At 45.1% G+C, this 12,557-nt stretch overlaps 1 protein-coding gene across 1 annotated transcript in view; it reads left to right on the forward strand.

Moving 5' to 3' along the window:
* Positions 1–11,816, forward strand: part of LOC123655948 (apoptosis-resistant E3 ubiquitin protein ligase 1) — a 50,644-nt gene extending 38,828 nt beyond the window's left edge. Inside the window, exons 3-16 of the mRNA XM_045591685.1 lie at positions 125–333; positions 770–909; positions 1,352–1,496; positions 1,792–1,896; positions 4,274–4,461; positions 4,529–4,727; positions 5,006–5,133; positions 5,312–5,536; positions 5,790–5,967; positions 6,729–6,874; positions 7,270–7,413; positions 10,327–10,500; positions 10,980–11,327; positions 11,646–11,816. Of these exons, the coding sequence (XP_045447641.1) occupies positions 125–333; positions 770–909; positions 1,352–1,496; positions 1,792–1,896; positions 4,274–4,461; positions 4,529–4,727; positions 5,006–5,133; positions 5,312–5,536; positions 5,790–5,967; positions 6,729–6,874; positions 7,270–7,413; positions 10,327–10,500; positions 10,980–11,327; positions 11,646–11,816 (2,500 nt within the window). The remainder of the gene's footprint in view (positions 1–124; positions 334–769; positions 910–1,351; positions 1,497–1,791; positions 1,897–4,273; positions 4,462–4,528; positions 4,728–5,005; positions 5,134–5,311; positions 5,537–5,789; positions 5,968–6,728; positions 6,875–7,269; positions 7,414–10,326; positions 10,501–10,979; positions 11,328–11,645) is intronic.
* The last annotated feature ends 741 nt before the right edge of the window (positions 11,817–12,557 follow it).

Below are 12,557 nucleotides of genomic sequence, written 5' to 3' on the forward strand. Positions count from 1 at the left end.
TTAAAATTTTGTTTTTATAAATATCTCTCCTATGTACACATACAGACATAACTCATTTTATCATATATTTAAACTATAGATTTATCTCGAAAAGTAAACGTTTGTAATAAATATTTCTTTTCAGACTTCTCAGCTTGGACGTTTCCTCCTTAGAAGATGTTTACTGGTTGGAAGATACAACAGCTAGACATGTGATAGATCCAAAGGATTTCAACGCCTGGTCAGCGGCAAGACAGAGTCTGCCCACCGGCAAAGAAGCGCTCCAGTCTCTCAAGTCGGACTTGTGGAGTGCAGTCGTGAAGAGCAGCAAGCACCAAGACGCTTGGACTTGGGGTAGAATATAACCAGTCTATCTACTTATTTTTGACATTTGCCTAAACTCGTACTTATTTCGTACTACGTTGACACGTAGTACGTAGATGACGCGTGGGTTCAGCGGTCATAGCACTGGCTGTTTCGCTGGCGGTCGCTGTTTCGATCTCCGCACACGACAAACATTTGTATTGGCCAAATAGATGTTTGTCGAGGTCTAGGCCGTTGTGCTCGTGTATTGTGTGTTTTCAGACCGCTTCCATAGGAGTAAATCCTACTGGGTGTCGCTTAATGTTAAGCTTTTATTTATGTATCAACAAACCTAACAATAACTAAAAATTCCGTAACCCAATTTTATGTCCAAAAGATATAGGTTTTCATTCCAGTTAAAAATCATTATTACAGCAGACCCAATAGACAGAAACCATCTAATTGCCTAGTCTTGTAAATTTTTCAGGTGGAATGCTAGTCGTATCCATATCAGTATGTGGCCTGGTCACGTTGGCCGCCATGACGCAGCCGTCGCTGGCCCCCGAGGCCAAACACTCCCTGCTGCAATACGTCACCGGGAAATATCTACACCCGCCGAGTTGTAAGGTAGAATTGTGAAGAATATTTAGTATGTAAATTGTCTATTTCTTTCATCTTGATTTTCTATCTTTGATGGCCACCTTTATATAGATCAAGATTTTCATTCATTTAATAAAAAGATATATAACATAAATATCCACATGTTTGATACTACAATGTGTTCCATATTAGTTAAGTTAGGTCTCCTAGTTATTGGGACTTCTAGATAGCCTAACTCTACTCAACGAGTAAACACAAAATATGGTACCTATAATTTCACTTAAATCCCGATTACATCTAATTCTGTCTGTACTATGTGTTTTCATAAGAGGCATAGGCTATGAAATATCTTGACAAGACTCGCAGTTACACAATAACCATTAATGTTGACCGAGTCCATCCGTTATCCGAACAGTAGAAATGTTACCCCGTCTTTTGTCTATTATTAGCTTAAATCGCCAATTTCAAGGTCGAATGGGGTTGGGAGGAGCCCCAAGCGGTAGGTGACACCATGTGCTTCACGGTGTTCTGCTTTCAACGGAATGGTCAGCCCTACCCCATCTGCGACACCGACGAACTGGTGGTTAACATCTCGCATGGAACTAGGAAGGTAGGTTTTGGTGTTATGAAGTGATATGAAATCATAAATTTGTAAATTTTTCTTGGTCTGTTGCTAAACTGAAGTCTGTTTTAAGAACTATTTGAAAATGAGCTTTTTATGGTATCCTCATTTCTTCGTAACCACCTGTTGGTTTCTTTCATTTTAACAATTTATGAATGTCTATTTTTGAAAGGTTGGTTCAATTCACAAGTCTAAGAACTTGGGCATACAATAAATATAAAAAAACGTCCATTTCATTGATGCAAAGTATAGGTCTGATAATTGAAAAGTAACTATCATCTAGATAGCAGCGGTGGTGGATCTCGGCTCGGGCGACCCTGCGAAGGCCAACACTGCTCGCGTCAAGTTCACCGTCCGAACGGCCGGCGTCTACATTATTAATATTTTAATCGGTGAGTGCACTGCTTTCAGCGTTTTATTACGTGTTTATGACGCACTTAACTTTTGAACTGAAATTGCTTTCGAAAAGTAAATTAGATGTTTGATACGATTCGGCCAGGTCGTTAAAATGGGCCAAGTTAACTTAAGTAAAACCTTTATTAGTGTAATTTTGCATAATTTATTTTTCAAAAAGCATATGGCAATATACATAATTATATATTTAATTTTTGTTTACATTAAAAGACAAAGCAATTTTTAATGTTTGAACTTATAAACTTAACGTATTATTTTATTGTAATGGTTTCGTAACGACTACCTGCTAATAGACGCGAACTCATACCGGTCTCTGTATGAACTTGGACAAAACGAAAGTTATGTTTAACAATCAAGTCATACCGAGACCGGTATCGGTCGATGATACTCTTCTCGAAGTTGTTCAGGATTATATTTACTTAGGCCACACTATCCAACTAGGCCGTAACAACTTCGAGACTAGGAAAAACCGAATTATGGGGTTTTTAGGGGTGGAGGGCGGAGGGTGTAGGGGAAGCTATACAAGGTAACACTGCCACACTTCGAAATCCCATGGTTATGGAGATATCCATGGTTAAAGTTTTGAGATTAGAGGAAGAATTTAAAGCTGTTATAATACCTTTGAGCTCCGCGTCTGACTTCACCTTAGCTCTGGCGCTATGGGGAGTGCCACTCATGCGCCGTTTCGCAACTTTATAAGTTATTTTCGAACAGGAGTACGTAAAAACGATCTCGACTCCAAGATCAGCAAACGATACAACTTGCGGTAGCCATGCTTAGTTCCGTAGCTTTCAGATGTTATATTCACATTTCGAACTTGATATTAACATTTCAGACGTTAAGTTATTGTTTTCAGACGGTTTTTTAACAAACAATACAACTGATGCTTAATGACTGAGTTATAGATGCTTTAAAAAAAAATGGCGTGCCACTTATCGTTTCGCTCCAAAGCAATGTAAGCATAAATTCATTTTTTTGTTTAAATAACCGTAAAGGCAAAGGTCTAAGATCATACAGCCTTGTTTCATGTTATGTTTTTTTTTATTAAATATATTTTATTTTTATTTACTCTTATAAAATTACGTCGATAAACGGTGTAATTTTTAAATTAGATAGGTTAGGGTAATTTTTTTTTTAGTAACAAAACTATGTCTATAAACTGTGTAATTTTTAACTTAGGTAGGTTAGGGTTTTTTTTTAGTAACAAAACTATGTCTATAAACGGTGTAATTTTTAAATTAGATAGGTTAGGATTTTTTTTAGTAACAAAACTATGTCTATAAACGGTGTAATTTTTAAATTAGGTAGGTTAGGGTTATTTTTTTTTAGCAACAAAACTATGTCTATAAACGGTGTAATTTTTAAATTAGATAGGTTATTGCTATTTTTTTTTTTAGCAACAAAACTATGTCTATAAACGGTGTAATTTTTAAATTAGATAGGTTAGGGTTTTTTTTGTAACGGAATTATGCCTATAAACGGCCCCTTTCTGAAGTCAAATAGATTATGGTAATTTTTTTATTCATGTCATGTTTTTCACTTCATTATATTTTATTTGTTTATTTATTTATTGTCATATAAAATGAACTAAAATATTGAGTATTTTTCGTTTATAAAAGTAAATAAATAAAAATAAAATATATTTAAGTAAAAAACATAACATGAAACAAGGCTGTATGGTCTTAGACCTTTGCTTTTACAGTTATTTAAACAAAAACAATGAATTTATGCTTTGGAGCTGTTTTGGAGCGAAACGATAAGTGGCCTGTCATTTTTTATTAAAACATCTTTTTCTCAGTTGTTAAACATTAGTTGTATCGTTTGTTAAAAAACCGTGTGAAAACGTTAAATTAACGTGTGAAATGTTAAAATCATGTGCGAAATATGAAAATAACATGTGAAAACTACGGAACGCAGCATGAGTAACGTAAGTTGTATCGTTTTTTGATCTTGGAGTCGAGATCGTTTTTATTTTGAAAATAACTTATGAAACGTGAAAACAACGTGTGATATGTGAAAATAGCGTGTGAAGTGTGAGAAAAACGCGCGTGAAATGTGAAAATAACGTGTGAAAGCTACGAAATTCTTCTTCTAACCTCAAAACTTTAACCATGGATATCTCCATAACTATGAGCTTTCGAAGTGTGACAGTGGTACCAGGGGTAGCGTTCCCCACCCTCCCCTTTCCCCACGGTCCCGAAATTCGGTTTTTCCTAGTCTAAAGCTTTACCTTGCGGAAAAACCGGCATGTCAGACGTGAATTTGGGGAGGCCTACGCCCATCAGTGGACTGAAATAGGTTGAGCTGACTGACGAGTGAGTGGGCTGCTAATGAGGTCGCCCCCGCGTGTTGCAGGCGGCCAGGCGGGCGCCGGCGGCCCGTTCCGCAAGTGGTTCCTGGCGGGGCGGCCGGAGGCGCGGCGCTCGCGCGTGGGCCGCGCGCTGGCGGCGCTCGTGTGCACGGCGCAGCGCGCGCGCCGCCTGCACGTGCTGCCGCGCGACCGCTTCGACAACCCCGCCACGCTCGACCGCCCCGCCGACCAGGTCGCGCCCGCCCCCCCCGCCCCGCCGCACCCGCCGCAACGGGCTACATGTGCCGCCTTCCCCGCAGGGCTTCTCCGTCGAGATCGGGCCGCTGGGCGGCGCGCCGGACCCCTCGCTGAGCGCGGCGGCGTCCTTCGAGTACGACGCGGTGAACCAGCGCGTGAGCGTGTCGCTGTGCTTCCCGAGCCCCGGCGTGTTCCGCGCCGCCATGTACTACGAGGGCGTGCTGCTGCACAACGGGGAGTTCGACTGCATTGTCCTGACGGGTGCGTGTGGCGCTGGCACTGACTACTTATTCATGTTTCACGGTGGGGAGGTCCACAAGGGAAGGATCAATAGGAATATCTATTCCGAGCGAAAATCGAACCAGCATATCGCCGGTGTTTTTTTTTTTAATTATAACATTAGGTCGGCCAACAGCCTTACGGGACACCTAATGGTAAGCGATTGATCGTGTGTAAAACGTACGTAACACACGCAGCTAAATAGAGATAATCAATGACCATACATACATAGAACAGCCCCCAGTATGTGCCGGTTGCAGCCAGCGACACGGCGTCGGTGCAGCGACAGTTGAGTGGGCGGCGCGGCGCCGCCTTCGAGGCGCGGCTGGTGGGCGGGCGGGCGCGCCGCGTGCTGTGCTGTCTGAGCGCCAAGCAGCTGCTGGTGAAGGTGGGTGGGCTGGGAAGTTTGCCGGGAAAACTTTGTGACACACTGATTTCAACGCGGGAAAAACCGCGGGCACAGCTAGTATTAGTATAGATTTAAAAGTTAGTGGAAATTTTAAGGTTATTCTATTACATCAAATTAATAATCACGATAGATAATTCTTTTTATTTCCACTATAAAGGACTACATCTTGCGGTTCATCCCGAAGCGGATAACTTCGTTCCGGCTGTGCCCTTCTACGAGGTTGCAGCTGGCAGCGCGTGCGGGTTCGGGTCCGGCTGGGGAACTGACGTTGGATGATGGAGTGCAGCCCGCGTTGAGGCTCTGGAGTGCCGAGAGGGATCTCCTGGCCGCCGCTTTCACACAGCTGCTGCTGGCCAACTGCGGGGGCGAAGACGGCTTCAAGGTGTGTAGCCTTCGCCTCATTACCCTGTCCGTCCCGTTTCAATACTTATCACTTCGAAATTTCAATGTCATATACAGTAAAACTTCCTTATACCACTATAAACAGCTTCAGTAATTATGTTGCTGCTGATAGTCGACATTCTACCTACTAGATAGAATCTATCCGAAGCATGCTGCACGGAAGTGTGTCACTTACTTGAAACAATTCCTAAACCATCGGAAACGAGGTTGTAGTGGATCGATGCCTGTTGCAGAACAAACAGGACTTCTTCTACAGCGAAGTGCGCAAGGCGCACGCGCGCCACGCCCACGACAAGATCGCGCTGAGAGTGAACCGAGCCGACCTCGTGCGCTCCAGCTACCGCGCCACGAGGCACTTCGCGCTCGCCGACTGGTGCCGCAACTTCGACGTGAGCTTCCAGGGCGAGCAGGGTGCGTGCACACGAGTCACCCCCCACCCCCCACACACACATACGTGCACCGAGCCGACCTCGTGCGCTCCAGCTACCGCGCCACGAGGCACTTCGCGCTCGCCGACTGGTGCCGCAACTTCGACGTGAGCTTCCAGGGCGAGCAGGGTGCGTGCACACGAGTCACCCCCCACCCCCCACACACACATACGTGCACCGAGCCGACCTCGTGCGCTCCAGCTACCGCGCCACGAGGCACTTCGCGCTCGCCGACTGGTGCCGCAACTTCGACGTGAGCTTCCAGGGCGAGCAGGGTGCGTGCACACGAGTCACCCCCCACCCCCCACACGAGTCCCCCCCACACACATACGTGCACGGCCTCGTGCGCTCCAGCCGCATACCTACTAGTTACTTTCGAAGTTAAACTTATTTACGCATGGTTGACTTGGGGTTAAGCTGGTGAATGCGTGACGAGAGCGTTATGAAAAACGTGATCGGGCGAGGTGAACGGAAGTTGAAAAGGAGATGTAAGTTAGTGAAGATAGTGAGATAGTTACGAAACGCGTAAGTTTTACTTCAGTCGTGTGGTCTAAAATACACTCGTTATTTATTTTATTTTATTTTGACGTGACTAAATCATTTTTCAGTAATCAAACATGATTCATCATGATGATGATGATAAATGATGTTTGATTATTGAAACTTGTAATTTAAAAGATTGGTTTGACCTTCTCGGCCCGTGTTAACCCTGTAGCACTACTAGCTTAGCTAATAATGTGGCAGGCGTGGACTGGGGGGGCGTGCGGCGCGAGTGGTTCTCCCAGCTGTGCGCGCAGCTGTTCGACCGCAAGTTCGGGCTGTTCGTGTCGTGCCAGGACTCGCCCGCCGGCCTCGTGCACCCCAACCCGGACCGCCCGCCGCACCTCAAGGTGACCTCGCCTTCATTTCGAGAACCGCCTGATTACTGAGTCTTATATATTCTTTGTCCTTAATATTTATTGGGTTCAGACGAGAGAACAATTATTGCATTCTGGATTTTTAATGTACACATAAAATTCAAAGGATATCTATCCATTCCCAGGATTATTATAGATACAATGTTTTGGAGCTACATTCTCCCATAAACGATTCTCTCTGCCAATTTTGCTAAGTTCATAGGTCTACGGAGGTATGGTCTTGCTCAAGTGGGTTGTGCAAAGATGTTTAAAGGCTTACACGTCTGTGATGCTCCCGATGATGTAACTTATCATCTGGCGAGCTGTACGCTTTTTGCCATCATAGTGTTATAAAGATTGGAATGGATATATGATCGGGCGTGTTTCAGCTGAAACACTTCGAGTTCGCGGGCAAGATCGTGGGCAAGTGCCTGTACGAGAGCGCGCTGGGCGGCGCCTACCGCCAGCTCGTGCGCGCCCGCCTGGCGCGCTCCTTCCTGGCGCAGATCATCGGCCTGCGCGTGCACTACAAGGTGGGCGTGCTGTGCTGTGGCCCACTTGGGCACACGCCCGACCCGACTGTAGCTCGCCGGCGACTGAGCAGTCGTGAGCGTGGCGCTGTACTTATGCAAATGCGAGGGTCGACATTTTTGTTTGTGCAGTGGCGTTGGTGGCACAACACAAGACACATATATAATCAAGCCTTTTTTTCGTAAGGGTAGGCAGAGACCACTTCTTTCACTTGCTACGATCCTTACATACTTCTTTTGTTTTGTCCACTTTCATTATTCCCTTCATACATGCACTGCGGTTTAGGGTACTCTTGACCTGGCCTTTTTTCAACTCACTTCAGCCTGTAATATCCCACTGTTGGGCATAGGCCTCTTTCCCCATGTAGGAGAAGGATCAGAGCTTAATCCACCACGCTGCTCCAATGCGGGTTGGCGGATATATTCCCTACTTTAAGTAACGATCGCTATCAGGTGTATACGATAACAACCGGGACCGACGGCTTAACGTGCTCTCCGAGGCACGGTGGGGAGACCCACAAGGACTGCACAAACACCCAGACCACGACAAACACCTGTATGGCCAATACAAATGCTTGTCATGGCCTTTTTTCAAGACGTCCCTTATTTGGTCTCGGAACGACCGCCTAGGTTTACCCCTTCCAACCCTTCCATTTACACTCACCTTGTACACTTTTTTCGTCAATCGTTCTTCACTCATTCTCTCGACATGACCAAACCAATTGAGCATACCTTTCTCAATTTCTGTCACTACATCTTCTTTCAGACCACAACGTTTCCTTATCTCACTATTTCTTATCCTTGTCACTCAGTTTAACTCCTACCATACTTCTTAACGCTCTCATCTCAACTGCATTTGTTCTGCATTCATATTTCTTCTGCCATACCCAACTTTCACTTCCGTACATGAGTGTCGGAACCAACACCCCCTCATGCACAGCCAAACGAGCCTTGTTAGACATCTTCCGACTGCTCATAAATTAGTGCAAAGCTCCATTCACCCTGTTTCCTGCATTCACTCTTCTTTCAATATCACTCTCACACTCTCCATCTCTTGTAAACTTCGAACCCAGATACACAAACTCATTCACCTGTTTAATTTGTTCATCTCCAATCACGATATTGCAGTCTGTCACTGCCTCATTTCTTTCAAACACCATCACTTTCGTCTTCTTTACATTCATCTTCATTGCCTTCCTTACAAAAGCTCCACTCATAGCAGTTACCATCCCTGCAACTCCTCGGCCGAAGACGCAAGTAATACTTGGTCATCAGCATAGAGAAGACATTTGACGAGTAACTCATTCATTCTCAACCCACTTTCATTCTCTTTTAAATCTGTCAAACAATTGTCGATGAACAGATTAAACAGCCACGATGACTCTACACATCCCTGTCTAACATCTTTTTCTATATTAAACCATTCAGTGTATGCCCTGTTCATCCTCACACAAGCACTAGAATCCCTGTAAAGAGATTGCAATGCTCGTATGAGGATACTGCTCACACCATTCACGGACAATGCTAACCACAATTCATTCCTCATCACTCATTCAGTGTATGCCCTGTTCATCCTCACACAAGCACTAGAATCCCTATAAAGAGATTGCAATGCTCGTATGAGGACACTGCTCACACCATTCACGGACATTCCTCATCACTCTATCATAGGCCTTTTCTAAATCCACGAACGCGCAATAGACTTTTTTGTTTTTAGCCAAACACTTTTCGGCTATGCACCGCAAAGAAAGGACCTGATCCGTACATCCCATTCCCCGTCTAAATCCCTCTTGTGCATCCCATACTTTTTCGTCTGTTTCATTCACAACCCTCTCAATCACCACTTTTGCATACAATTTACCGACGACGCTGAGGAAGCTTATACCGCGGTAATTTATGCAGTCCCGCCGTGACCCTTTTCCCTTGTACAATGGGACGATTACGGCTTTGCTCCAGTCTTCCGGTACTTGCCTATTTCGCCAGCACAAATTGAAAAGGCAGTTCAGCTGGCTAGCCACTATGCCATGTCCAGTCTTCAGCATTTCGACGGTAATCCTGTCATACCTTGAAGCCTTACCTAATCTCATACTTTTCAACGCTTTCACTATTTCATCCATGCTTATCGCACTTTCATCACCATTTATACTCTCTTCCATGGAAGTTGCCGTATGTTGTACCTGCACTTCCTCTCTTTCGAACAAACTTTCAAAATACTCTTTCTATCTCTTTAACACACATTCTTTTCCTTTTATAATGCTCCCATCTTGACTCCTGACTGTACTCAGTTCGGAGGTAGAGGTTTTTCCTCTGGCAGTTTTGATGGATTTCCAGAAAAAACTTGATGTTTGACTGGAAATCTTCAGTGAGCCTTCTATCAAAATCATCCTTTCGTTCTTCTTTCTTTCCAGACACAACTTCTTTCGCCGCTAATTTCAATTTTTTATACTTTGTTCTTGCTTGATTTATCTCGTCATCCGTTGCCTTTTGAACTTTTTGGTTTGCTTTTGTCGCTAACCAATCCAATCACGCTTTCTTTTTTTCTTGCACAGCCTTTTGTACATCTTTATCGGTCCACACATAGTTCTTTATTCCTTTCCTTCTTTTAGCTACCCCGCATACCTCAGTGGCAACATTCACGACCCCTTTCTTAAATGTGTCCCACAAATCTTCAATCACACCTATCTCTTCTGTGCCTTCAAAACTTTCTTTTAGTTTCTCTACATACTCGTCTTTCTTTTCATTTTCTTGTAGGTTTTCCATTTTCACTCTGTCCAAAATACTTGTAGGCTCGGCCCTTCCCAAGATCCCAAAGATTCCATTCCAAGCATACTTCAAGCAACTCAAAACTAAGTTTAAAATGTTGAGAATTAATGTTTGTTTTCTTAAAATCATTAAAACAATATCAAATCATTTCAGTACTTCGAACAAGACGATCCGGAGTTGTATTTGTCCAAAATTAAATACATCCTGGAGACGGACCTCGACGCGTCGGACTCCGTGCCCGAGATCTACTTCGCGGACGACGTGTACGACTCGTCGGGGAAGTTCATCGAGACGCGGGACCTCGTTCCCAATGGCTCTACGATAAGGGTTAGTGTTGTGTTTTGGTTCGCTTGTGTGGAAAAAAAAAACTTTATTTTCCGGTTTGTGGTATCACATGTATATTCGAAGTCATATTGCTTAAGATAGTGATTTAGCTGCTGATGATCCATTATCGATGATAAGATCAAAGAAGGACATTAAGGAAGAAGTCGAAGTGAGGTGTCGTTATCGCTCGGCAGATTACCGCATATGGACTTTTCAAGATAAATTGGTGTCAATTCTTCCTTTACACTGAAATATGCGTTGCTTGTGTCTGGTTCTATAAAAGTGTTAAACGTATAGTGGTCATTTGATGATGATAGCCGATCAATTTCGTCATCGAGACGGTCCGTTTGAAGCCTATCGTGAAAGGCTAATAGATAGTAGTGTGGAATTAGAGCCGGCGACGATTCTCGGAGAAGATCTACGACTAGTCTCTTATTAAGGAATCAGGGTAAATGTGTATCGGTGGTGGTATCTGCGGGCAGGTGGTCAACGCCAACAAGCTGCAGTACCTGGACGCGCTGGCGCAGTGGCGGCTGGCGGCGCGGCGGCGCGGCGAGACCGACGCCTTCCTGCGCGGCCTGGCGCTGCTGGTGCCGCCGCACCTGCTGGCCGTGTTCGACGAGAACGAGCTGGAGCTGCTGGCGTGCGGCACGGACGAGCTCAGCGTGGCCGACTGGCGCGCGCACGCGCTGCTGGCCGGCGCCGGCCGCGACTGGCAGCGCCGCGTGGCCTGGCTGTGGGCCGCCGTGGGCTCCTTCAGCGCCGAGGAGCGCGCGCGCCTGCTGCAGTTCACCACGGGCTGCGCGCAGCTGCCGCCCGGCGGCTTCCAGGTGGGTGATGCCGCGACTGGCGGCGCCAGGTGTGTGATTACCCGCTACTGGCGGATCCAGGTGTGTAACTACCCGCGACTTGCGGCGCCAAATGTGTAACTACCCGCCACTGGTGGAAGCAGGTGTGTAACTACCCGCGACTGGCGGCACCAGATGTGTAACTACCCGCCTCAAGTAAGTCTGTATATATATATATATATATATATATATATGTATACGTATTGTGATTCTACCGTATCAGTCAATGTTTACCCAAACAAACCACCAAGTCACTCTCCAAGCAACAGACGACCGAGTGTGCATGTACACTGTCCCCAGGAGCTGGACCCGCGCTTCCAGATCACGGCGGCGCCGACGTTCGGCGCGCTGCCCACGGCGCACACGTGCTTCAACCAGCTGTGCCTGCCCGACTACGACTCCTACGAGCAGCTGGTGCGCGCGCTGCTGTGGGCCATCAACGAGGGCGGCGAGGGCTTCGGCATGATCTAGGGTACGCGCCTGGAACTGCCTCGGGCTCACAGGAGATCGCAGCTAAATGATACTCTCAAGTGTCGTGTTCCTGTGGTGGGTGAGGTGACCAGAACTTCTGGGGAGGGTCAGGGGTGGGGTCGGCAACGCGCTTACGATACTTCTAGTGTTGTAGGCGTGTTTAGGCTACGGTAATCGCTTACCATCAGGTGAGCTGTATCCTTTTTTGCCGATTTATTTGTATGAAGAAAATACAGCCTCATGACAGGTGCAATTATTAATGAATTAGTGAATGGTATGGCGCATATTATATTCTTAATACAGATGTTGGCAAAATGTTCGCTCCAGTGTAGAAAACGAGTGAGTGAATGATATAACGTATATTTCGATCTTTACATTGAACGACACGTTGATTACTAAGTATAATAAAACTTTTGAAAAGTGAGTCATATATTAAGATCGAGTCTAGTGTGTAGATTGTACAGAAATACTGTAGACGATTTGTGAGATTCTTATATAGTAATATTTATATAACGGTGAAATTAAAATATTTCGTGGCGTAGCTTTAAATAGCTCGAAATAGGAAGGAAATTTATTCTCAAAATATAAAGGAAAACAAAAAGCTTTGAGACGTAAAGGGGACGCTTTTAACATTTGAGTCTTATGCCACAAAAATATACCACTTGACTTCATTTAATGCTTGCATATTTAAATTCTTTAATTTAGTACGAGAATATTATTTCTTCATTTCTGGCTTCCAAA

The sequence above is a fragment of the Melitaea cinxia genome, chromosome 8 (assembly GCF_905220565.1).
Source record: "Melitaea cinxia chromosome 8, ilMelCinx1.1, whole genome shotgun sequence".
NCBI classification, from domain to species: Eukaryota; Metazoa; Arthropoda; class Insecta; order Lepidoptera; family Nymphalidae; genus Melitaea; species Melitaea cinxia.